Source organism: Panthera leo, chromosome C2, assembly GCF_018350215.1.
Source record: "Panthera leo isolate Ple1 chromosome C2, P.leo_Ple1_pat1.1, whole genome shotgun sequence".
Taxonomy (NCBI): Eukaryota; Metazoa; Chordata; class Mammalia; order Carnivora; family Felidae; genus Panthera; species Panthera leo.
Genome location: NC_056687.1, coordinates 69,428,966 through 69,456,229, shown reverse-complemented (window position 1 = coordinate 69,456,229; position 27,264 = coordinate 69,428,966). Strand labels below are relative to the sequence as shown.

Here is a 27,264-nt window from a genome sequence, read left to right as displayed (position 1 = left end):
ATTATGATGAAAATCAGTCTAGGATGAGACCCAGGAGTCTCTCCAGGTGATCCAAGGACAATACCTAGACTCTTTTAGGTGTGGCTTTAGTGATACTCACGTTGTCTAAATCAGACTAGGATATGCTTTCATAAACAGGTAGCCCACAGCTGTACCATCAGGGCAATGTTTGCAAGGTCAACCAGCAGCTATGCTCTATAGGAGCCTGCCAAAAATGCTAGTATGTTTCTCTCTCTATCCTCATGTTCTCTCAAATGGAATCATTTATTGGAAGCACAGGCATGGGAGGATTTCTGTGCTCACTTCTCTGGCTTCTTTTTGCAAAACCGAGCTCCTCCTCTCTTGGCCTGGAGAGGCTTTCCCTGAAAGGCCTGGTGGCTGCCTTCCCCAACACAGCAATTCTGGGTTCAAACCAGACACCTGCTGGAGACCTGCCTTCCCAGGCTTCCTCTCTAAAGGAACTTCTAAATTGCCATTAGATTATTATGAAGCTTCTTATCATGCACCTGACCTGGCAGGCTTATCTAAAATATCTGGGCAAGTCCTGGGTTATCTCTGGGTCCTCCAGGCCCTGCACACATCTGATGCCCCAGAGTTGTCTCTTGACCCATTAGACTGTGAATGGTGTAAGGGTGTTTGATTGGTACAGGTGTGGAGGGTCTCAGTGGTGGGCAGTGAAGAACCAATGAATAAGCATGTTACCACTGACCTTTTTTTTACTCCTGGTGGCCCCCAACAGCAAACAGAAATCACAATTTAGCAGCACACTATTGAACCCAGTCCTCCAAAATGGTTTTATTAGGCAAGGCTATTACTATTGCTTGTAATGCATTCAAGTGTCTTTGGAGGAGGCTTAAACTCTCCGTTCTTTAAACCACTTCCAGCTCATTCACACACTCACTTGATCTGTCTGCTTGTTGGCCTTTGGATTTGCCTCCTCTATCTTAGCTGCTATTATCATCCCAACCCTGTTTCATAGATCTGAAGACTCAATGCCTTTAGCCTGCGGGGAGGGGGCAGGGATTGAGATACCAGCGCCTCAAGCAAAGGGTTGCTCTGGGACCTGAAGAGCAGGGCAAAATGCCTGTCAGGCCAGGTCTTCACCCTGGGTTACAGGTTTGGCTTCAGGAAGCCAAATGCCACTTCTTCCCAATCACTGCTCCCTCAACTCCTCCCTAGGTCCCTGGCCAAGGGAAGCCCAGACCATCCCTCTGGATTCCATTTGGGCCACATCAGTGAACCACCCTGGATATCATCCCTGGTCATCTGGCTAAGGGGTCAGATTTAAGTGCCACCTTCTCCCTTGGGCTTTCCCCTGACTTCCTTGTCAGAGGGATCTCCCCCTTGTTAAAATGGACATGTTATCCATGTCTCTCTAAACTGACTTATTAGTTTCAATCTTATATTAGACTTTGGCCTCTCCTACCTCTATGCCTTTGTGCTTGCCCATACTAACCCCATCTTTGCCTAGATAACTCCTACTCCCATTTCAAAGCTCAACTCACATGCTTCCTCCTCCAAGAAGTCTTCCCATATTGATACATTTCCTCCCATCCCCCTGGGATGAAGGTTCTTCCCACACATTGCCATAACCTTGACCTTACTCTGCATGACAGCTGTCATATGTGGGGTAACTACAGCCAGGCTCTGGCTAATCAATTTCTTTATCCCTCACAGAGATTTATATGGCTTCACAATGAGAGCCTAGTTATGAAGGTGCTTCATAAATAATATGGTGTCATGTAAATATGTCATTATTATTCATTAACTTATTCATCCAACAAATATATACTAAGCCCTTACTTTGTGGCTGGCCTAGTGCTAGACACTAGCAATATAAATGTGAACAAGACAGAAACATGAAGGTTACATTCTATGGAAAGAGAGGGACACAAGAGAGTAGATAAACAGAATAAATGCAAATTGTGATAAGTCTTAAGAACTTATCAGGTGGTCAAGACAGGCCACTATGAAGAGCTGAAGTTTAAGCAGAGAACAAAATTCCAAGAAGAAGCTAGTTAAGGAAATACTGTAGAAAGAATAATGCAGGGAGCAGCAACAGCCTGTGCAAAGGCCCTGAGGTAGAAAAGAGCCTGTGTTGCTGGCTGCTCCTCCATTACAAGGAGGAATCAGGGATAGCAAAGTTCAGTAAGCAAGCAGGGGACCAGCAGCAAGACCTAGGCTGGAGCTCTAAATCTTGAGGAGCTCAAAAATCAAGCTGGGGAGAGATATAAAATGAGAGTACAACTAATGAAATGGAGCAGTTGTCTTTGATAAAAATGGGACATACACATATTAATGATAAAAGCTGATTCTATTGAGCAGATGAGAATCCAATGTATGCTAAGCATTTTATTCCTCACATAAGACTTACAAGTAGCTGCTATTATTATCCCACTCCATAGCTAAGGAAACTGAGGCTCAAAGAGGTTGAGTAACTTGCTTAAAGTCACCAGGAAGAGTCAAAATCAGTATTTGAATCTGGTCTGTTCAATTCCAGTATCTGTCATGCTACCTTGTCTGAGAGACAAAGACAGCTTAAGCTTGAAGCAACTTTAATGCTTACTCCTGCTAATCCTTCATTTTAGAGTTGAGCGCAGCAAGTTCCTGAGCAAGAAAGTGATTTGCTCAGGGTCACACAGGTGGGTGGACATTTTGGCCATGTGGGCGGACATTTTGGCCATGTGGGTGGACATTTTGGCCCTGTGGGCCAGACCTCAAACTGTCAATCTCCCTGCTTCAGGTCTTCTATTAAGCCATGAGAACTCTGGAAATGAGAAGGGAAATTCTCCCCAACCTCAGATAATCTGGTTTGGAGGTTCAGGGTAACCTCTGTTGAGTACTAATGCCCCTTCCCCAGGAAGGAGGGCCATCCTGCTGATGGTTTCCACTGTGCTCTGGCAGCAGAGGGATGACCTGACCTCGTTTGCCCTAGCTTTTGTGGTGCCACCTGAGATTTATCCCATGTCTATGAATGTCTAGCAGTTTCTCACTTGAAACAGCTCCTGGAAAAAATACAACATCGAACCATCTTGATGGCAGGTGGGAGAGCAGAGATCCACAATGAAAATGCCCCAGCAGACCAGGCAAGGGGGCAACAAGGGTTTCTGCTTTGTGTGTTCTGCTGCGGGCTGTTCAGTTGGTGCAAACTGTGGGGTACAGGGTGTCAGCGGTATAGGGTATCAGAATCCTAGTGCTGACGCCCAGGAAGGTCCAGTGCTTGGGCTGTGATGAAATAATTTTCAAATCAGACCTACTCACCAAGTTGTCTAGGGAAGGTAAGAAATTAAACACTGTGGTAAAGAGCTAGACTGGTCACTGAGCAGTGGATGACAAAGAGGAAGGACAAGGTAAGTGAAGGACTCCCTGTTTAATGAGGGCAATACTGGCCCTGCCAACACAACTCTGGCCCTGAAGGTGCAAGCCAATCAGCAATGAAGGATGATTTGGAAGGATGACTGGAGAAGTCTTATCCATCCTGCATGACAGCCTTTAATACCTGGAGACAGTTCTCCATGAGCAGACAGAAACCAGCAAAGGGAGGAAGGGAGAGGAGCCCCAATGAGTCACCTGCTGTGTCCTTTTCCCTAGAACTTTGCTGTACCCCTGTCTCCCTGAAATCATTTCATGAGCTGACTTATCCATTCAGAATTCAAGCAAAAGAAAGGTCTCTGGAGCTTTGAGAAGGAAAAGATCCCCCTGACCCATGTGTTGGAGTTCACATGTCATTCTCAGGCCTTGGAGAGTCTCTGGCTATAGGATCTAGATTTCCTTTCAGTTTTTCATCCATCCCTCTGATCTGGGTTAACCATTTTCTACTCCTTATTGCTATTCTCACAGCAGCCCTCTGCAGATTGCCCCAAAACCACACCACACCCATTTTCTTAAACAACCAGAAATCAGCAGGTGTTAAAGAAAAGTGTGAAAGACACATTAGCACCTGCGTTAAGCTTTCTAATTGGTATAATCAGAAGCAGTAAAAAGAACACATGGAGGAGACAGTGCCTTACTGAGAAAAGAGCCACTCTCCAGGGAACATTGTGCGGTGAATGAGCATTTGCTGGCACAGATAGTTCTCAAACTCACCCTTCAAAACGTGGAGGGCTCCTGGATGGCTGGGTGACTGATAGGAGGGAGAGAGGAGCTCTGAGAGGTGGCAGGACTCCCTGGCCTGTTGTGGACCTCTCTTGCCTGGCTCACAGGTGATGGTCCACCATCAGGTGGCTTTCTGTCACAATGGGAGGTTCATCTACCATCAAGGTCTCCTCAGAATCCATGTCAATCCATCCAGAGGTTTTTTTCTTTGTTTCTTGTTTTTTGTTTGTTGTAATGGAAGACACTGTCTACTTTCCCAGGTCATGATTATTCCACAGAATTTGTGTCTTTTCTACCCATTGAACAAGACATTTTTTGCCTCTGGGCCTCTGACTTGTGATGCCAGGGCTGGGGGACAAAGGTCAAAATAATGCTTTGTTCTAAACCAAAGCCTCAATTCCTCCTCTGTAAAGTGAGGAGACTCTGACTAATTGGTCAGAGATTGGACTTAGTGGTGTTTAAAAGTTCCCTGGTAATTCAAAGGTACATCCATGGTTAAGTCACTACTACGGTAAAGATTCTGCAGATTTCCTTGCCCATTTCCAGGTCTAGGAGCTCCCTCTTTGTCAGTTCCCTGGGCCCAACTTTCTCCAAAACAAACCCAACTCCTGCCCAAGTCAGAGTCCCAGAGAAGCCTTACACTGGAGAACAAAAGAAGAAGGCCAACATTCTCCAAGTCTTTAAAGTCTATTCCCTAATTCCACTCAAATGAAGCTGTTTAAACAAACAAACAAACAAACAAACAAACAATGCTGGCTGCAAATGTGCCCAAAGCAAGGATGTGGCTGATTGTCTTTCTTCCCCTATCCCACCTGCCACCCCTCCCCCACCCCCACCCAGGGTGTAGTAAAATATTAAATAGCACAGACTCAGCTTCCAAGATTACTTACTCCAAGTATCCCCAGATGTGGCCATACAATGATACGTCTAGTGACCTAAAAAACACAGCAGGACCTCACATCTGCCTTATTGACTTGTCCTAGATGCTGCCTTTAAACAAAACACTTTCTAAAAAGTCAAATCTGCTCGGAGTCAAAAGAGAATGACACAGGCTGAAGGGAGCTCCCAAAGAGAGTTCTGGAAATGGCACGGGTGACAGCAGTACCAAGGTGAAAGTACACAGCCTTCCAAAGGATGGCTACCTCAGAGCGACCAGCCCAGGTTAGCTGCACAAACCCTGGTGTCCCGGCTAACCAGCCAGGTCACCCGACAGTCTCAAACACACGTTCCATTCACCAAAGGAAGAGGCCTTGCTTTCTAAATCTGACTGGCCTGTGGGCAGGACACTTGGAAGGGGGAAGAAGAGCTTAGAAGGTCTTAGAGAAGGACCAGAACTGTTGCTTATAGAAGTCTGGGGCTGGCTGGCAGAGAGGGACAGTGGCAGAGGGGCACATTCAGGGAGGCTGGGATAGAAACTGATGTGGCTATTTCCCGACAGCAGCCTCCTGTCCCATTTCCCACGGTGCCCACAGAGATGTTCATCCTTTCCTTCTGGGGCATTCAGAACATGAGGCAGAAACAAAACAGAAACCAAAGCAAGCAGAGGAAAAGAAATAGTGGACTGGAAACGGAAACCACAACCTCTCCACACAGCCCTCCCCTTTCCCTGTCCTCTCCAGACAGACTCCAGGGCCAAGCTCCCCGGGCCTTTTCCACTGCCCCATCTTTCTCCCATAGTCAGGCCGGGTGAACAACAGTATCTTTTAATGTTAAAAAATGTCATTATAATCACTGATCAAAAATCTGTGGGTAGTAAAGCAAAGATGGAGCCCCTGTTCCTGTCTAACCACAGTGCCCTCAGTCACCCCAACAAAGATGCAGGAAACTCTTCCAAAACAGGGAGAAAGAAAAGAGAGAAGAGAGGGGGCCCAAGAGAGGCTGCAAAGGTGGGGCCAGTGCTGCCAGCCTTCCTTGCTCACCCCAATCCCTGTTGCCCTCACCACTCCTTCTCCTCCGCCTGCTGCGCCGTCACCTCTCCCCACCCTCGCAAGGGACCCTCCACTCTCCAGCTGGGCTCTGGTTTCCTGGCAGGGCAGGTAGAATCCTCATTAATAAACCACACGTTTCCTCTGGGAAACCGTCTTTGGTCAAATCGTGCCTGTGCACACCTCCACTCCTTCCCCTCCTCCTTCTCAAGTAATGGTACTTTCTTGAAAGCCCAGTGCTATTTGCCTACAGCACATGCAGACATATGCCCAAACAAACCTACCAACACAGACACCCTCGGCTACCCCTCACACAGCTACTCCTGCATGCCCACCACGTTCTACCAACGCAGGAGACTTCCTTCCCATGGGGCGGGAAGCCCTTGTACTGCAGCCAGCCTTCCTTCCCTCAGACACCCAGACGGAGGTGCCCTGGCCAAGGGCACTGATGAGGTCCCTGTGATGTATATGGAAGAAAAACCCTGTAATGGCTTAGGCACGAGGGGGAGCCTGAGAGCAGCAACGGAGGTCACAACGAGCCAGACAGAGGAAACCTGAAGGAGGGGGACATGTTTGGAACTTGACACTAAATAGGCAGGGCTCCAAAGGTGTTTGTTCCCACCTGCAGCTAGCTCAGAGCCTTAGAAATCTCACCTGTGAGTGGAAAATCCTCTGCTTATGACACAGGGGAGGTCCTGACCTCCAGTGCATGCCACTCTGGGGGTCACCTGTTGTCCCACAGGTTCTGCCCATGTCAGGGGGCAGTGTAAGTTTGCAGCAACTGGTCCCAGCAACACCACTGGCCAACTGGGAAGCCCTGGGCATGTCAGAGCACTCTCTGGACAGCACTTTACCCTTTTAAAGTGAAGAAATTGACCTGGCTGACCTCTATAGCCCCTCCTGCCTCAAGCTCCAGGATTTGAATCCACCTACTTCTTTTAAAAATCTAGGTCAAATTTCATGTCCAATAAATCTTCTCTGGTTAAGTCCATTTAACCGGTATGCCTGTTTAACCATGGCCTTGAAATGGTTAATTTTGTCTTCTCCAGTGGATCTTAGAACCTCAAACACACTGTGAGTTGTCCCAAGGGCAAGAACTGGGTGTCCCCTCATTAGCCCATAAGTTCAGGGGCAACCTGAAAAAGCCAGAGGATTATTGGACCATTCTCTCTGAGTTGGTACATATATAAGAACTAAACAATCATCCTGTGTATGCACAGAATGAAATCTCGACCAATTGGCAGGTGTCCTAGTAGAACACCCCACCATGGTCAAGGCTGGTAAAGGGTAGGAGTGATTCTTGCCTTCCTCCAAGTCCAAAACAGGGAGTTTTCTTTCAGGAAATGGGTTCAAGGCCCGAGTTTCTTGCAGAGGAAAACAGCTTACTGTTGGGAGATAAGTGCACATTACCTTCCTGGGCAGAGAATCAGGGGAGAGGGGAAAGTCACAGCACTAGGTTGAGACCTGGCCTCAGGTACCAGGCCAAGAGGAGTTTCTGTGCAAGACCTGGCCCATGAATTACTAGGGATGACAACAGATGAACTTCCAGCTCAAGACAGCACAGAAGAGTCTAGGAGATGAGAGGGAAAAAAACATTGGTTTGGGGGGTTTTGGGTAGCTCTCAAAATGAAGTCTGGTCCTCGTCTGACCTAGAATCAGATGGGGTAGGGAGAGGGAAGGCTCTGAGACGAAAGAAAAGACAAAGCAGGGCCATCAGGACATACACGTGGATATGTCAGTAAATTCTCCAGAAAAGCATTTGTCCTAGCTGAGTTACCACAGCTCTGACAAAGTGCTCCTATCTGGGTTTCGGGAGAAGTGGGGCTGGCTGTTACACTTGCTCAACTTGGAAACAGGAATACTCCTCCTTGGTGAGACAGAGTCCACTCCCAGGTCCCTCGCATGCTCCCCCATGCTTCATCCTCTGGCAAAGGGCCCTGCCTTCTTTCTGCCATAGAGCCAGTCTACCCACGCCCTGTGGGTACAGTCTGTTACACAGGAAAGATGACATCCCAAAGGAAACCTGGGTCTGGCCTCACTGACTCCATGTCTGGAAGACAGAAGCTGGCAAGGGCCCCAAGGGTTCCAGGCACAAGACACTGCCCTTTCCCCTGGGGGAGCTGCCAGTCTAATGGAACTCTGTCAACTTGCTAGGTACTGCTCTACAAACTCACTAAACAAGACTCACCATTTCTGCCCTCAAGAAGCTCACTATTCATCAAGGAGAAAGGTTTGTGGACAGTCAGAACTTATAGAGGAGACAGGGACCACCACAGCTTTATGATGAGTTCTCTAGATTCAAAAGTCTTTTTCAAATTTTGTTCAAATTATTTGTTCTGTTTAAGTTATTGATGCTGAACTTTTAAGAATTTCTTAAGTGTTTTTATTTAAAGCAATCCAAGAAGAGAAGAGATGGAGTGGAACAGGCAAGGGGGAGACATTCTTCTTTTAGTAAAAGCTACAGTGGCAAACTGGTACAGAAATTTTTTGCAACTAGTGAGTATATTCACCAGGGTTATACTTTCAGCAACAAAAAGCCCTAGGTTGTGGCGTTTTTCTTATTCTCGTCTTTTGTGTTCAGAGAAAGAAAACAGTGTCTAAAAGGCAAGGCTTGAAAAGACAAATGAAGACTTTTATCTTCAATGTTTGCGGCTGATGAAAATAGCAAGGGAGATAGTAGTTCCAAGTACTTCTATGCTTGGGGCACTGTGACTTCAATCTACCTTAGACTGAAGACAAACCAATGGGAAGGATTTTTTTTTTTTAATTTGAAAAAATTATAAAAAGGAAGCTTTTTAAAAGAAATTTAAGAATTGGTATAGATATATCACATTATTTATGCATTTTCCCTAAAAAATACCACTATAAAATTCCCAGTTTCAAATGGCAATTAGTATATACCCAAGTTAAATATTTCCACAAACATAACTTTATTGAACATGCACTAACATTATCAGAAAGGTTATATTAAACCCATTTTGTAGTTGGAAAAAAATTATTACTTAGTGCTTACTTAATTTTCAGTGTTTTAATAAAAATGTAAAGCCTTGAAAACCCAAGCAGAACACTGTCATTTAGAGCCTCTGATAAAACCAATCTGTGTCCTTGGGTAGCTGAGCAGAGGTACTCCACCACTTGGTGGCAGCATGCCTAACTTGCCAGCTTGTATACAATAAGGACAATCTCTCTACAAAATTAGTTTTATAACATAAAATGTCATATATACCTAAAAATGTACACAACCCCAAACACCAGTAAAGGGCACATGATAATACCTAACCAATGATAGGTGAAGCAAGAAATACAAAACATGTAAAAAAAACAATCATATGGTAGAGAAGGGAAAAACAGCCTCAAATCTAGAATCCACTAAGTGAAAAATACATCCTTCTTCCCCAGCGCTAGGCTGTCTCTCCAGCATCTATATTCAGGTCCATCTATATTCAGGTCTATATTATTTCCAGCATTGACAAATAAATCAGAACTAAATTTAAATCATCCTGATTCCCTAGCATGAATTCCAGAAAAACCTGAATGTAGTGGGACTTATTTCACCTGACATGTTAAAATGTACCTAATCAAGGCAGCACCAGAAATGTCAGCTTCCCAATCGGCCTGCTGTTGGTGAGCCATAACCTTCAGCAGCCTAAAGCAGAAAATGTAGGGCTACACCTGAGTTTTAGAGGCTCATTCACCATTGCTGCCCAGAGACAAACTCCAAGGAGACCTAACTTAGAAGGCAGATAAGGACCTCAGTTCAGATGAGCACAGAGGAGGTTAACAACCACTTTAGGCCAAGCCAAGAACTGACTGTACAACCAGCCAAGGAGCTGAAACACATCCAAAGGCAAAACTAAAAACTCACCGTGGGCAAAAAGCAATTAAGTCCTTCTAGATTTCATATCAGATCCAAACTTTAATGTATGGTCCCCATTAGAGGCCTATTAGTTCAGGAAAATAAAAAGGCCTGACAGACCCCCAAAGGGCAGGCCCTGTGACCGACTCCTTTATCTTTTCAAATCCAGGATCAGACTTAAGTCTGTAACACATGGAACTACATTAGGGTTTCTTGATAATGGTGATAACAATGTTTGCACAGTGGGGCCTGGTTATTGATGAGCAAATAAACAAATCTGGAGAAATGTCAAGACTTGGAAGTCTAAGGCAAGGCATACTGCAAATATAAATTGGGAAATTTGGAAAGCAATGTGGCAATGTGAATCACTAGCTTTTAAAAAATGTCTGATTGCCATAAATCTATCCCAAAGAAACTATCTAAAAAGTAGACAACAGTTTACACACAAAGGTGTTTACTGGGAGTTTATATAGCAACGAAATTTTGAAAATAACTTAGATGCCTAATGATAGGGTCAATTAAAATATGGTACATTCCAATATACACTACTATGCATAAAAAGTTTTGAATGTTAGGAAAATATTCTTCTGGTATAATGTCGAGTGGAATAAAACAAGAAGGAAATTAAATAAGCAATAATTCAATTCTGTTTTTTTAAAAGCTCTAAATAAAAAAAGACAGGAAGGAAATATTTCAATATATTAATTGTCCCTATCTCTATATGATACAGTACATGATTAAAGTATTTTCTTTAATTCTTTATATTTTTCTGCACTTATTTTCTATAATAAAGAAATGGTTTCCTAACTAATAGAAGAGGTTAAGACTTTATCAAAACTTGGTATATCTATTAATATATTCAGTGTTGCTTATAAGCTTGCTAGATGGTTCTGATCTCACTGCTGTCACTGCTTTTAGCTCTAATCCTAACCTTAACCATCTCCCTAATCCTGACTTTGAAAAATCAGTGCTAGGGTCAATGAAGGACAGGTGGCAAAACAAGGTCCCTACTTTTTTTTTTTTTAATTTTTTTAAGTTTATTTGTTTTGAGAGAGAGAGAGTGCACAAGCGGGGGAGGAACAGATAGAAAGGGAGAATGAGAGAGTCCCAAGCAGGCTCCACACTGTCAGTGCAGAGTCCAATGTAGGGCCTGAACTCACAAACTGTGAGATCATGACCTGAGCCAAAATCGACAGTCAGCGGCTTAACTGACAGAGCCACCCAGGAGTCCCCAATGTCACCACCTTCGAGCCAAAAGAGGGAAAGACCTGCCATTTGCTGTCAGCCCCTTCTGAGTACCAAGTTCTGGGCTAGGTTCCATCTACATGTTCTACCACCGCTGTGTTTCATAATCCCTTTATGCCTGCCTGTTCTACGAGGTGAGAAAATTTGTCAGCAAGCAGACACGTTTCTCCTTCTAGAGCAGAAGTTTCTGGGTTCATTCTTCTTGGGCTGGACCCCTTGCCTCATATCCAGAATCAGTACTTTCCCTTCAGCCCACTCATCCTTCTCTGCTAGTCCACTACTGTTAGCTCCACTCTCACCAAGTTCAGGTACCTTCCAAGGGTCACACTGAAGGTGCATATACAGACAAACAACGCTCCTCTCTCCATCAGGAATGCTTATCCAATGCTGGGTCCTTGATTTATCACCTAAAGACATTCACTGGTTCCTGGAATAACCAGGCCTACTCCCATAGTTACTTCATGACCACATGGTTTTTGCCTCTGATCATCCAGACTATTGTTCTCCAGGGAATCACAAATGCATGCCTCTACATTTGAAGTATCACCACTAGCTCTCCCTCCGCCACACAGCTGCATTTCTCAGGGTTTCCATGAGCCCCTTCTGGCCCCTCAGCCCCATTAGGGCTATGCCAGCCACATCTGCCAAGTCCAGCAATGGCATGGCCAAGGAAGTAAACCAGCTTCAAAATGTGTATCAGCATAATGCTAGTGCCAGAAATGTGCTTCTGCCACCAGAGCAGTGAAGATGAACCAAACAGGTGGCCTAGTGAAAGAAGACTCAGACCCAAGAAACTGAATAGAACTACCATCCTTAGAGTACAATAGGACCAGGCTTTACATGCAGGGTCGCTGCTACTGACAGTTTTTTACTTATCTCTTTAAATAGTATCCATGGTCTTAAGTGTTTCTGCTTTTTCACTACATCTCTTGGTATTATGTGGTCACTAAAGCATAGTTGACTATCATCCACAGATGAGCATAAATAAGGAGCATTTACACATCTGCACCTGGGGGAGAAATTCTGAGGCACTCCCCACAACCACCACCATTGTCCAGCACATCCACAGTCACCATGGCTGCCTTAACCAGTAGAAACCAGGTGTGAGGCAATCGCCATCTGCATTCCACACCTGCAGCAACCTTCACACTTAGAATCCAAAGAGAACCTTAGAGAAAGCAGGTTTGATGCATAGACCATTGCTGCCCACCATCATTACACCTGTAGGCCCCCTCATCTCCTTACCACCCTCTCCCATTGTCCTGTTCCAATCCAATCTTTAGCCCATCCTACTCTCCCCAGATGTGTCCCCTGCACTCCATCACCATGGCCTCCCTTACTCTGTCTCCTCATCCCTTCAGTGGATAAAAGTTCAAGCTCTGGTGCTAAAGCACCTAGCTTCTTGTTATACTGGCTCTGTGTCCCTAGGCAAGTTACCTAACCTCTTGGAGCCACAGTCCCCTCATATGTAAAAGAGGAAATAAACATACTCACCTCGAAGTTATGCATATCAAATACTTATAACAGCACAATAATGTAGGTTAAAAATAATAATTGCTAGCCATTTATTTATTACTTAATAGATCAATTCCAGGGGTTGGACACATTGTCTTTTCCCCCTTAAAATCACATCTGAAAATTCATCCATGTTGTTGAATACCACAGTAGTTAAAAAAGCTAGTCAAAGAAAACTACATATGGTATGATACCCTTTGTATAAAACTCAAAAACAAGCAAAACTAGGGGTGCCTGAGTGGTTCAGTTGCTTAAGTGTACAACTTCGGCTCAGATCATGATCTCCCAGTTTGTGGGTTCAAGCCCCACATCAGGCTCTGTGCTGACAGCTTAGAGCCTGGAGCCTGCTTTGGATTCTGTGTCTCCCTCTCTTTCTGTTCTTCCCCTGCTCACACACTCTCTCTCACTTTCTCTCTCTCAAAAATGAATAAATGTAAAAATAAATTTAAAAAAAAACAAGCAAAACTAAACAACATATTGTTTATGAAAACATGTGGTAAACTATACCAAAGAAGCAAGAGGATAAACACAAAACTCAGAGTAATGATTGTTTTTTTTTGGGGGGGAAGGGGGGTTCATGGTGGGGAGGAGCCACAGGTAGCTTCAGGTAGCCACAGGTAGCCTCAAATGTCACTACAGGTGACATTCTACTTTTAAAGTTGAGGGGTGTGCTCTCAGATGTTCATTTTATTATTATGCTTCGTAACTTACATATACATTATATCTATTCCTTAATAGGTAACAAATATTACTATATGTGCATGTGTATATGCAGGATAATAATAATAATAATAATTATTATTATATATATAATTATATATAGTATAATAATTATTATTATATATATAATTATATAGAGAGAGTATAATAATTATTATTATATATATAATTATATATATATATAAAGTATAATAATTATTATTATTATACTTTAGGAGACAGACTAAGAAGTACTGAGCGCCTGGGTGCTACAGAGAGATTGCTAGATAATTCTTCACCACACACTTGTGGGATGTGCATTCTTTTCCTAAATTAAAAATCAGAACATTAGACTCAGAAATACTGAATAATATGCCCCAGGTCTCACCCCATGCCAAATACCTTCCATTTGCCCCTCCAAATCCATTCTCCATCCTCTCCCCTCAAGCCGATGACCTAGGAGGCTGACCCACATGGACTGCATCAATGGGCTTACCTGGCTTTGGTTGCATTCAGTCAATGACAAACGATGACAGGAGGTCAGAGAATGAAAGGACAGTGAAGTTAAGAGTCTGGATTCCCCTTGCCCCCCATCATGGAATCACCCATAGCCACAGCTCCTGTCAGGTGGCCCTCTCATACAGTCGTCTCTCTCCAGATTCTAAGAACTGTTGATCGTCTTGCCCTTCAGGGCTAGAAGTAGTAACATCTCCCCTCCCTATTGTTTCTAGCCCTGGTATAACTTGGGAATCCAAACCTTGTTGGTTTCCCTGTGCCCTGCCTGCATGACTATAAATTGTACCTTCCTTAATCTCTTCTCAGATCACCCAGGTTGAGTGGCCATTAGCTTCCTTACTGAGTAGTGATAGAGCTGGGATCTGAACCTCAGTATCTTTTGCCATCCTAGGACGCTTCTCTTCCCTTTGTTGGAAGGTCTGCACAGCTCCAAGGAGAGTGATCACTAATGAGGGTAGTTACTGTTGTGATTTTACACTCCTTAGCAGCAGAGTAGAACACTATTTGCTCTTCAGGACTTGTGTTACACACAGCTTAACAATAGGGACACTTAACTGTTATTGCTCAATTTGTGTAGAATCTGGGAACTGTAATAAAAATTATAAGCCCTCTATACATAAGCAACAAAATAAATTTAAAATGAGTGTGAAAAGGCATAAGTTTTGGACAATGCTCTCATTGGTCCTATTTTCTGGACCTCCCGTCACTACTCCCTACCTCCTCCTTTAATTGATAATCTCAGAACAAAGGACAGAATGCCAACAACACATCTCAACAGGCCCTTGCAATAAGACGCACTCAGTGATTATAGTTTGGATAGCTTGGGCTCTCTCAGGCTGAATATAGTGGGAGGAAACCCTTGCAGTTTTTACCTCCTCATCTTTTAACTGTCTTTCTGGCTCATTCTGCATATTTCTATTTTCTGGTGATGCTGTACAAAGACAGTGCTGGCTATAAGCCCAATTTATCTCTTGCTGAAGTCAGTAGAACAAGAGCAAGTGTTATCAAATAATAAGCTGTGAATATTGGCACTTTGGTTTGATTGGCATTACAGAATATCCCATCTTAATTTCTTGTCATCTCTCCTCACCAGTATGATATCTGCAATTCTTGCCAGAACACTTAACATCTCAGCTGCCCTGCTAAGAGCAGAATTAAGTGGCAGACACATCAAGGGGCTAACAATCAGTGCCCTTAGAAGTAGCAGAAAGATGGTCATGACAAAGCAGGATAACAAGGACGATGAAGAGGAGAAATTCAATGCAATAAAATAATCCAGGTTTTTTTTTTTTTTACTAGATACTTAGAATTTCCTATTTCAAGCATTTGTTCAACTCTCAATAATCACAGTGAGTAGATTATCCACACTGTGAGCTCTGCCTGGGCAATTATTTACTCTCAGGCTACATTTTCTATCCTGTCCCTCAATTTCTAGGAAAATTCATCAGTTGATTGTATCTGAGTATTTGCCTTCTGTTCCTTTCATGTACAAGTAGCTGCAAACAGATAGCAGAGCAGGATAAAAAAGCTAGCTAAGTATAGCATGGATGACAGTCAGAAAAGATAACACGAGATCCCACCAAGATGCCTATCCAGGCCCTGGCTCATAGTAGGCACTCAGTAAACATTGTTGAATTCAGTAAGTGGACTTATTAGCAAGTTGAACCGGAAGACTTTTCAGGCCCCTTCCCACACTGCTAGTCTGTGATTCCTCAAAACAAGATGACAGAAAGCATGGAGAAGATCCTGGAGATGGGTGCTCAAAGCCATCAGAGGCACAAAAGGGAAGTTGGAAAAAACTTAATTCCTGCCAAGATGGATCCCAAAAGAGTAAGCAGGACTGTTCCAAACTGTCACACTCCAGGATGATCCTTGGTCCCACGTGATGCCCCCAAATTCCCACAGAGTCCAAAGGAACTAGAAAGCAGTTCTCTCAGGATTTCAGATGTAGACATCATCTGAAGTGAAATCCCAGGCCCTAACTTTTTTAGTGAGCCTGAGAAATGACGTGTATGTTAGTGGGGGTAATAGTACTCTGTTTTGAGGTTCTAGATTTTATGATGCATTTTTCCCCCAATATCATAGAAACACAAAATTTGGGGCAAGAAATCTTAGAAATGATCTAATCCAGCCTCCAGCCCAATGGAGGAATTCTTCCTACAGTATCCCTAACAGAAGGTCACCCAGTCTCCAGCTGACAGAAAGCCCACCCACTTTCTCCAGGGGCAGCAGCATTACTGCTGAACAGCTCCCAGGTGGGCAGGTTCTTTCTTCACTTCTACCCATTGATGCAGCAGGGACCATGCCTGCTCCTTCCTCTTTGGGACAGCTCTCCTGACACCTGAAGTCAGGAATCACTGTTCTTCCATTTTCATTCCTGCCAGAAAACATCCTTCAATCCTTCAACTACAGAGACACCCAGTTTGTGGATTCTTCAGTACACTGCTCCCCTGACAATACTCTAAGTGGTCAACAGCATTCTTAAAACGAACTGTCAGAGGTGCACCTGGGTGGCTCAACCAGTTAAGCATCCGACTTCAGCTTAGGTCATGATCTTACAACTCATGAGTTCGAGCCCCGTGCTGGCTCTGTGCTGACAGGTCAGAGCTTGGAACCTGCTTTAGATTCTGTCTCCCTGTTTCTCTGCCCCTCCCCCACTCATTCTCTCCCTCTCTCTCTCTCTCTCTCTCTCTCTCTCTCTCTCTCTCTCTCCCTCTCCCTCCCTCCTTCCCTCCCTCTCTCAAAAATAAATAAACATTTAAAAAAAATTTAAAAGGGGCCCCTGGGTGGCTCAGTCGGTTAAGCATCCGACTTCGGCTCAGGTCATGATCTCGCGGTCTGAGTTCGAGCCCCGCGTCGGGCTCTGTGCTGACAGCTCGGAGCCTGGAGCCTGGAGCCTGCTTTGGATTCTGTGTCTCCCTCTCTCTCTGACCCTCCCCCGTTCATGCTCTGTCTCTCTCTGTCTCAAAAATAAAATAAACATTTAAAAAATTTTTTAAAAATTTAAAAATGGGGGGCGCCTGGGTGGCTCAGTCGGTTAAGCGGCCGACTTCGGCCCAGGTCATGATCTCGCGGTCCGTGAGTTCGAGCCCCGCGTCGGGCTCTGTGATGACAGCTCAGAGCCTGGAGCCTGTTTCAGATTCTGTGTCTCCCTCTCTCTGACCCTCCCCCATTCATGCTTTGTCTCTCTCTGTCTCAAAAATAAATAAACGTTAAAAAAAAATTTTTTTTTAATTTAAAAATGGACTGGCAGAGTTCAGTGTTGCAGAGTTGAATGCAGTGGTCCAGATGTGGCCTGGCCTTCACAGAGGATGGTGGGACTATTTCTTCCCATTCATTTATAAATTACCACAACCATCTGTTTAATCATCTTTTCTAGAATAGTGCCAGAAATGGCCGTCAAGATGACTCATTCCTTAGATTTCAGGATCTTCTTTCATCACTTACTGGTCCTTATTTGCCTGCCTTCTTTTAGCCAGCTCATCTCTTATGCTACCAGCACAGTCATATATTGCACTGCCCTTTATTCTTACTGGTTTGTACAAGGTAGGGAAATATCCAGATTTTACCTAACTTTACCAAAATATCTTTTCCTGCTCACCATGAACACTCAGTCAGCCTGGCATACAGAGGCTCTAAATATTTGTTAAATAAATAAAGAATGAATGAATGCATGAATAAACAAATGTCAAATGTCACCTACAGATGATTACACCAGTCTGTAGAGCACACTCCACCCCAAAAGGAGCCTGTCTTTTAGCTTCCTGGGCCATGACCCAGAATAGATCATTTCTTCTCATCAGTATCATTGACCTTGTCTAACTATTCATTTTCACAGTTTCCCTTCTTTCCCAAACCTGTGGTTAGCAGAAGAGTGGCAAATATTATCTAACCCACTAAGTTCTTCAGTTTCCCTCCCTAGACTTCAGTGTCTTTAGAACAATTCTGTTCCAGGTTTTGCTTCCAACAGTAGTCATATGTGAACGTGGGGACATGAGTGGCATGACTAGTTGGTAAACTCTGCAGCCTGCCAGGTACTCACACTCCTCCTGAACAAGAGCCCTTGGGACAGAGGTGGCAGAACTCCAAGGAAAATCCTTCCCACTGAAGGCAGCAACAGGAGTCCTGCCTCCCACCTGCCAGAACCTGTGAAGAACCTCTTCTGTTCTCAGGGGCAATGCCTGAGACCACCCTTTGAGAGGCAAAGAGCTACCATCTAGTATATTCCTTCAATGATAATGTATTGTTTCTCCTTATCTGTGACCTTCCTTTCAGCCCCTCTTGGGTTTCATTCCCCTTCACCCAGCAGAAATCTTTCCTTTTAACTGCTTCCAATCTATTCTGTCCTATCTTTGCTTAACAAATCAGAATGAAGAAAAGTGTTCTTCAAACTCTTTTACCTTCTATTCTGTAGAAGGTAAGTGTACATTAGCTGCAGGGATGTGAAAAACATACCAGAAAGGAAAAAAATATACCTTTTGTATCTCCTGGGACCCCAATTTCTTCTGGCTCTGAAAGAACTAAGAGTTCATCATGGGTCTCCGTGAAAACTTTTCTTGTAAATTGCTTTAGAAAATGCCTGGTTTTATGCCTGATAGTAGTATACTTGGGAAAGGTGCTTTTAAAACTGCTTAGCCCTTAGATGACTAAATTGCTAAATTACCTACATCAATCATGGGTTATTTAGTCCATCTCCTTGCCTCTGAGACAGATGGGAATATTTCTTCTCTCCAAAGACCTCCAAGAAAAAAAAAATATATTCTATTCTATTCCTCATCCAAAGACTCTTGCACTCCAAGTTTAGAAGTTCTTCTTTGCATAGAACCCAAGTCCCTTTTGTTGGAACTTAAGACCTTTTATCTTTTTTTCCGGTCTCCAGCGGATATCATAAAGAAAAAAAATAGACACTATTCAACATCTATTTGTTCACAGCCTTCTGCCTGGGGCTCTTCAGGGCTCCCCATTCTATTCAATATCCTCCCAAGCACTTGATGGCTGCTCTTAAAACTCCTTTACCACCTGCCCATCACCATCCAGCAATCCCTTTACATTTGTCTCCCTCATAGCACTTCGAGATCTAGCGCTTGCCTCATTTGACACCTGCTTCAAGAACTAATCAGCGCTTGCAACAATTATCCAAGGTCTCCTAGCAGAGGCGGAGCTGAATATGGAGCTCCTGTCTATAATTTACTAATTCTCCTATAAAATGCACAGAGACAAGAAGATTTTGAAGGCCCAAAGTACCACTTCTCATTTGCCACAAGAAACACTTGACAGGCTCCAGCTCCATTAAGTGGCAGAGAACAGAAATCTCTCTGGCCAAGTGCAAGGACAGGAGAGCCCTGGATCAGGAGTCAGGAAGGCAGAGTTCTAGGCCAGCCACTGACACTGATGCCCGGTGAGCAGCTCTCATCCCTACTGACCCTAATTCCTAAGCAGAGCACAACATGTAGTTGCCTAGACAGCTTCTCAGGGCTCTTCCAGCATTCACATTCTGTGATTCTCTGAGTCTACAAAGGCCTTTATTCTCCCTTCTTAAAAGATACAGACCGTGGCCTCAACACGTCTCTCTCCACCAACTCCATGGCCAGCACCACCAGGAAACACTTGGAAACCAATGTTTCTCAACCTGTTAAAATGATCATCGTTCCCTGCCCCAAAAGAACTTTTCTATGCTTCCTTCCTCAATTGTCAAGTCAATGAAAATTTAATGCCGTGAATATATTGTATACCTTTTTAGGTACCGTATATATACCTGTGCTTAATACATAAAAGGACAGGTTTTTGCTACCCCCCACACCAAGAACCAATTTTCATCCTCCTTAGAGACAATATTAACCCTGCTGAAAATGTGTCATCTAGATTGGACTGAGGGCTGAGTCTAACTGTATGATTCAAGTGGGGTTATTTGTCCCAAACTCCAAAAGCCATAAACCATATTCACAAGCCGTAAGTTTTGAAAACAATCCATTGCACAAGCCAAGGTGGATTCAGCTAACTTCCTACTTCCCTAAGGAAAACAGCAGCTTCCCACCCTCTTCCTCAGGCCACAGAGTCTCCACTCCAGGGCCTGTCCTGGTCCTCACCTCTGCCCAGGGCTCCTACTCCATTCATATGGATCCCAGCAGTAACAATGGGAATGATGAGAACAAGGTGAACAATGGGTGACATTGTTCCAGGAATAATTAGAATCCACTCCAAGGGCAGAAACAACTGCCCGGGCTGGGATGGAGGCTCATTCTAGCTCACTCACACGAGCCCAGCTCCCCACTCCCCGGCAGGATATTCCCCTTCACCTTACCTTGGCACGCTGGCCAAATAGGTCACGAGTTTCCGCAGGTCTTCCTGTCTTATTCTGTCATGATTGCTGCGAGCAGGGAAGGTCAGAATGGGTCCACCTCGCTTATCACGGCCCCCTGTAGGGAGGAAGAGGAGGGCGGTTAAGAAAACCAGCTGGAAAGCATGCTGCACAGAAAAAAGAATTCCATCTGAGTGCTGGATGAAACAGGCAGAAATATGGTGCCCGGAGAAATGCAGTCACTGGTTAGGTGAAGGGTATGGAGTTTGGGTGTAGCTAACATGTGTAACCTTGGGCAAGACTTTTTGACTTCTCTGACACCTCATTTGCAAAGTGCACCTGAAAATAATGATGAGCATCTTACAGGGTTGCCACAAGGACTGATGGGGAAGCACTTTAAAACATAAAGCTCTCCACAACTGTGAGATGATAATGAAGGTGGTGGTGACTGCTCTCATTGAGAAAACAAGCTATCGAATGTGTTATGGTCTTTGAAAATTTAACCTTCAATTCACTTCTCTTTGCAGACCTCTGTGAGGTAGAAGTGCTTAAGATGAACTGACTACTGTAGTGAGAAACCCTTAAAGCATCCATCCAGGACATCACTGCTGGGAGATTTTCAGATTCATAGAAAAGATGTTAAGTGCTTTCTACACAGTCAAGATTCCACCCCTGCCTGTCTGCCTGCCTGAGGTACCACCTGTCACTCCTGCTAGAGGAGTACAGGAATCTTGATCAGAAACAAGGATGCTCAAGGTCTTAATCATGGCAAATGCATATGTACACACTATGATTATAAATGTTTTCTAAATATCACATTAAAACAAGCAGGAAGGAGTATAGTGAAATGATGATCATTGTTGCTATTAGACAGCTGGGATTTTACACGATTGCTTTTTCTTCTTTTTTCTAAACTTTCTTTTCACTATTTATTATAGGATTTAAAGATTTATCCTTTAATGGGTGCTATGATTAGGAAGCAGGGCCAAGTTTCTCAGGAGGGTCACAGAGGACAAAGCTAAGGTACATCCTTACAGGCACTGGTTATTATGCACAGAAAACCCCTGTCATGATCACAGACTTTTGCACACATCCCAGGCAGCTGCCTGACATCCTCCAGAGTGGGGACCACAAGGGGATACAATTCAAGAAGGGGGAGGAAGTGGCATGGCCATCACCAATACTAGAAAAGAAGCTTAAAGCTCAGCCCTCTGAATAAGGAGCTCTTCAAGGAAAGGCAGAGCCTCCCAGGGTCCCCACCCAAGTGTGAGTTCATGTTTCCCTCTGATTGTGGGGTCCAGAAGCCATACAGACAGAAGGGAAGCTCGACAAACAAAACCTAAACCACTCCAGGATACTCCTGAGGAGGAAATAGGAAGACTGCAAAGAGAAAAGGATCAAACAAGATCAGGCCAGTGAGGGACGTGCCCTGATGAGAAAACATTTCAGCAGTACCACCCCCACTTCCAGCCCCACAGCAGGGCGATCTGTGTAGACACACCACAGTGTGGGACCTGGGCCCCTAGCTCCAGACCTTCCATACCATGGGCCCTGGTTCTTTGTATGAAAAACCACCCCAACTCATCTACCTTGGAAATGATCCCCATTTCCCAACTGCCTTCCACATGAGGAAAAGGAAGCAGAGGATTAAATGGAAGGTTTCCCTGTGGGACCCAAGGAATTTAACAAAAATCCCCTACCCCTGGACAAGCAGAGCAAGACTAATTCCATTTTGTGCTACACCCACCATCTCATGTATAACCCCCACATGACCTACTTATTGCTTAAGACACTCCCCCACCCTAGTCAAGCCGCTGAGCACACCCTTACTGGAAACCGGCTCATTTAGGAATGTGGAACCCCTAACCGCCAAAGAATGTAAACCCCGCCTTTTGCTCGCCAAACTTGCGCGTCAATTCTGACCAGAGTGATAGGCTAGTTCAAACAGTTACTATAGGGTAAATTGTAATTCAATTGGCCACCTGTGTGTGGACTGACATGAATGTGCAACTTTCTGTGTGTGTTACAATCTCATTGGCCACTGGCCCCTATAAAACTGCTACGCCTCTTAACCTAGGGGTCCAAGTCCCTGCTCCGCTGTGTCGGGTATACTCGGGCCCAAGCTCGAGCTTGCAAATAAACCCTCGTGCGTTTGCATCGGTATCGGCTCCTTGGTGGTCTCTTGGATTCGAAATCGGGGGCATTACGTCCCAGAAGCTAGGAGCATCTCTTGTACCCACAACCTTCCTCTCTAGCCATGAACCATCCTAAGGATTTTCACTCTTGGGTGGTTTTAACTGCAGTTGTTGCCTTTCTTCCTGATTTTCCGTAGACACAGTAGAGCCATGAGAACATGGAGTGCCAAGACTGGCTTGTTTGGCAAAGACTCACTACGGACTTTGTAGGACTGTTGGAACTGTCCTTCCTGAGCTAGATAGAGCTAGTTCTGCCCTTGGAAATAAGAGTTTCATAAATATGGCTGGGGAAGGTTCCAGATGGCAGAGGAGAGGGAGGGAAAGGAGAAAGCCTGGGTCAGGGCAGCCCGGTCCCTTCAGTAAGCATGGAGAAGGATTCAAGAGGGGGCAGCAGGATCAGCCAGGTGTTTCTCAGAAAGGAGATGACCTTGCAAGTGTGTAGGAAGCAGAGGAGGAAGGGGCATAGTGAAAGAGAATCACTGTGCTGGAAAGAGTGGGACAATGGGTAGAACAAGGCCTCAGAGCCGGTGCAAGAAGAGGGGTCCTGTCCCCTTCTCTGAAGCAGGCTGATACAACTCAGAGAGGGAGGAGGAAACAAATAAATGAAGGAGTGGGAGAAATTCAGCCTGCCTGGGGGACACTACTCTTTAGGTGAAATAGCAAATGAGGTCACCTGTCAAGGATCAGGATAGGTTCGAGGTGCTGGGAGAAAGGGGAGAAGACCATCACTGATCAGTGTCCCAAGAGAATGAACAGCAGGACTGTGTATGAGGTAGGCTAAAAGGAATGAGGCAGGGAACTGGGACACAGTGAGACCTCTTTTGGGAGGTCTAGCCATCGTATCTATGTTAGGTTCTAACCTGAGTGAAGGCAGAATAAAGCTAATGCATGCATAAGTGGAGAGGGCCCAGTGCAGGTAGGAAATGTCCTACTGGATCATGAGTTCCCAGAGAAGAGGGGACAGATGTTTTGCTCATCTGAAATCCATCCTTTCCCAACTTATAGGAGAACACCAGAAAGGGTCAAAGGTAAGAGGCTAAGTCCATGGATGCACATATCAAGGGTTAAGGTCGTAGATATTCATGGCCTAAATAAGGAGGTGGAAAACTTTGGTGCCAAGGAGGCTGAGAAGCCATGAAGGTGTAGGATTGGATGGATAGTTGATATGGTGCTGAAATTACAGAGCGTGATACACAGGGATGAAGAATGAGAATCCTCCCTGCTGAAGTCAGTGTGCATTATGGAGGTGGATCCCAGAGGGTATGAGACACAAGTAGCCAAGTTTTGAAAAGGTGCTGGTATTCCTTTACTCATCACATTCCTGCCGTGGGCCTGCGCATGTGAGGCTTTGTTGCCAGGAGCTACAGGACAGGTATAAAGAGGATAAAGAGGGAGGGGACAGTCTGATGTTCTAGAAGTAGCACTGATCCCCTTCCAGAGAGGCAGGGCAGGGTAGGGTTGGGGAAGAGGCAAGACCAAAAGCAGGGACCATTAGGGCTTCCCTGACTGAGCCAGAGGAACAATGCTGCTCAAAAATTTTCAGGGGGTATCAGGCTCCAGTTAGGGCAAGTGGGGAAGGTGGGGGATGGTGGGAGAAGAAAAATACACTGAGGGCATCATACCAAAATTCTGGCCCATGTAACAATAGTTAGCAAGATGTTAATGGATACACATGATTTCCTTAAGGGAATGAAGTTATTCTGTAGTTTGGGAGATGCTTTCATGCGTTTAATGGACATGTGCTTTAATGGACACAGCAAATCTCCATGAGGTGGCTATAATATGCATTTCCCAAACTTATTTAAGCATAGGACCCCTTTTCATTTTTTTGAGGACCATCTTGTGGGACTGCTGTTTTATGGAACATACTTTGAGAGACACAGGTCCAGGATACAAGACTGTACCACGGCAGCATGAAATTTCCCTGGGAACATAGAGAACATTGCTGGTGGGAGATTAGGAGGCAGAGAGACATCAGGGGGTGGCCAAAAGGAGGGTGTGAGTGCACAAAATGATAATAGGGGTGAAATAAGCCCTGTACAAGCAGATTGGATAAAAGGCATAAATGGGTGCTTGTGAGTGGGAGGCATATGCACTCAGAGGAAGCCAGAGAGGGCAAAGGGGGAGCCCACAGGTTGTGAGTATAGAGCAGGACCACCAGGCTGGAATGACAGAGACTCCCTAAGGCACAGCCACAGAACCTGTCTCACACACACGTGCACACGCCCACACACAGAAGCTGTTGGGCTGCACTGGATTATTCCAAATGTGCGTTCCCATGGCAGCACGCTTTCCTTTGCCCTGGCCATGCTGCGGGCAGGAGGAGAGGAGGAAAGGAACAAGAGACCGTTCGTTTCTCTGGTCACCACCTTCCTTCTCAGAAAGAAATACAGCTGCTACACTGTATTATTTAATTCTGGTTTCTTTGTTTTGTTTTATTCTTGTGTTTTCTCTTTTAAAAGCTCAGTATATAAGAGGCTTTATTGGTTTGTTTCTGGGTTTTTTTGTTTTGTTTTTGTTTTTTGTTTTTGTTTTTAATGCAGCCAGCTGTCTCCCTAGCATCCTCAGCATCCTTCTCAGGCATGGGAAGACAATGTCCCCTAAGCCCAAAACTCCTGGCACCACGTGCAGATGAGTAAGACGCACCCCAGGCTGGTCAGCCCACATCAGTTCAAGGGAGCGAGCTGCACAGCCCCAGCCCCCTCGCTCCTGCTCTGGGAAGCATCTACCTGCCTCATGCTGGACTGTCTTCCTGGCACATTGTTTCTATGTTCTCCCTTAGGACAATTCTATCTAGTTGGGAAGGTTTTTTCTAGGGCTGGCAGAGCTCTGCCTCAGGGCTCCAACTGAATTCACATGGGAAAAAATAAGCCATGAACAATCAAACAAGGGTCCCCATGTCAGAGTTTACTGTATCTGCACTCATATGCCCTGAACTGATGCAGAACAGGATGGTGTTCAGAGGCTCTACACTAAAGCAAGGCAGGCCTCCTGGAGGAGGCAAAGTGGGCACTTACTTGGGAAAAACAGAGGCTCAAAGTGGCAGAAAGTGTGGGTAAAGCATTGCAGGTAGAGGAAGTTTGGGAACAAGAGATATGGGAGGATTAGCAGGAGACCCGGGGGACAGGAAGGACATCAGGTTAGATGAAGCTCTGGGCCCTAAAGAAGAAAAGATCTGATTGAGCTCTACTTGGGAGTAGAAAGTAAACAATAGACGCTGTGGGCAATGTCCTACAGCCAGGCTCTGGGCAGCAGCAGAAGTCAGGGGCCTAGCACTGCCCAGCAGCCCTCAGGACCTCCACACAAGGTCCTCCCACATGTTCAGCAAACACTCAGATCCAAGCTTACAAAGACTTTGGAGGTTGCCTTACCAACCCCTCTACCCGTAATCGCTGCCACATGATCCTGCCAAGGGCTGTTCAGCCTGTGTTTCAACATCTGCAGTGACAGGGGTTCACTACCTGACAAGGTAGACAAGCCCCTAACGCTAATGGAGAAAGGCAGCTTCTTGGTCAATCTCACCTAGCAGCAACAACAATAAAACACTGGAATCACTATTACTACGGAGTACCTCTAGTACCTTACATACTCCCATCTCATACTTTGCTCTCACATCCCATCTCCACATTCTGAATCATCAGTCTCTCACCTTCCCTCTCAGCAGGTGGAAGACACCTGCCGCTTGGTTTCACCTCCCTCTAAACCCCTCCTCACTCTCCCTTCTCTTCATTGTGTCTGTTGCCCATCATCCAGGCCAGTAGCACCTATGATGTGCAGCCATGCCCTGTGGGACTGTACTCACTTCTTCCCTGTGATTCTACCACCACTCCTTGTGGACAATCAGGATCATCCAGAAACAAATGCTCAGTCCACAAGGCATGAATGCTTGTGATCCTCGGTGGGGCACTGCCATCATCCCAGCCCCTGCTGGAGATTCTACAAGGGAAGTCTACAGAACTCAAGAACTGGCACCCAGAGTGATGCTGGTGCACCTGTAGCTTGCCCTCAATTACATCACAGGCCACCAAACTTTTCTTAAAGCTCCAGATAGTAAATATTTTAAGCTTATGACTATCTGGACTCTGATAAAATTACTCAACTCTGCGATTGTAGTTAGAAAGCAGCCATTGGGGCATCTGGGTGGCTCAGTTGGTTAAACTTCTGACTCTTGATTTCATCTCCGGTCATGATCTTACAGTCCATGAGTTGGAACCCTGTGCAGCACTCTGTGCTGACAGTTCAGACCCTGCTTAGGATTCTCTCTCTCCCTCTCTCTCTGCTCTTCCCCCCACTCATGTTCTCTCTCTCTCTCTCTCTCTCTCTCTCTTTAAAATAAACAAAAAAACTAAAGGAAGAAAGCATCCATTCACACTACCTATAGCAGGCTGAATAGTAGCCCCCCCCCAAAAAAAAAATATCAGGTCTTAATCCCTGGAACCTGTAAATGTTACCTTATTTGGAAAAAGCACCTGCAGATGTAACCGAGTCAAGGATCTTGATATGGGAAGATGAGCCTGGCTTAAATGACTGGGCCCTAAATGCAGTTACAGGTATCCTGTAAGAGGGAGGCAGAGGAAGATGTGCCACAGACAGAAGAGGAGAATAAGTGTGACCACAGAGACAGAGATGGGAGTGAATGCTGGCAGCCACCAGAAGCCAGAAGAGGCAAGAAGTGAGTTCTCCCATAAGAGCTTCTGGAAGTAGCACAGCCTTGCTGACAGCTTGATTTCAGACTCAGTAAACTGACTTCATGGCCTTCAGAACCATGAGACAATGAATTTCTGTTGCTGTGTGCTACCAAATTTGCAATAACTTCTTACAGCAGCAATAGGAGACTAATACTGCCTGAACAAATGCACATGGCTGTGTTCCAGTAAAATTTTACTTATAAAAACAGGTGGCTGGCCCACCAGCTATAGT

At 45.0% G+C, this 27,264-nt stretch overlaps 1 protein-coding gene across 6 annotated transcripts in view; it reads right to left on the bottom strand.

Annotated features, from left to right (window-relative positions):
• KALRN (kalirin RhoGEF kinase) overlaps positions 1-27,264 on the bottom strand; it is a 598,446-nt gene that overhangs the window by 442,705 nt on the left and 128,477 nt on the right. For all 6 annotated transcript variants that reach the window (XM_042954425.1, XM_042954412.1, XM_042954414.1 and 3 more), the window contains one exon: positions 20,153-20,267. In XM_042954425.1, the coding sequence (XP_042810359.1) occupies positions 20,153-20,267 (115 nt within the window). The remainder of the gene's footprint in view (positions 1-20,152; positions 20,268-27,264) is intronic.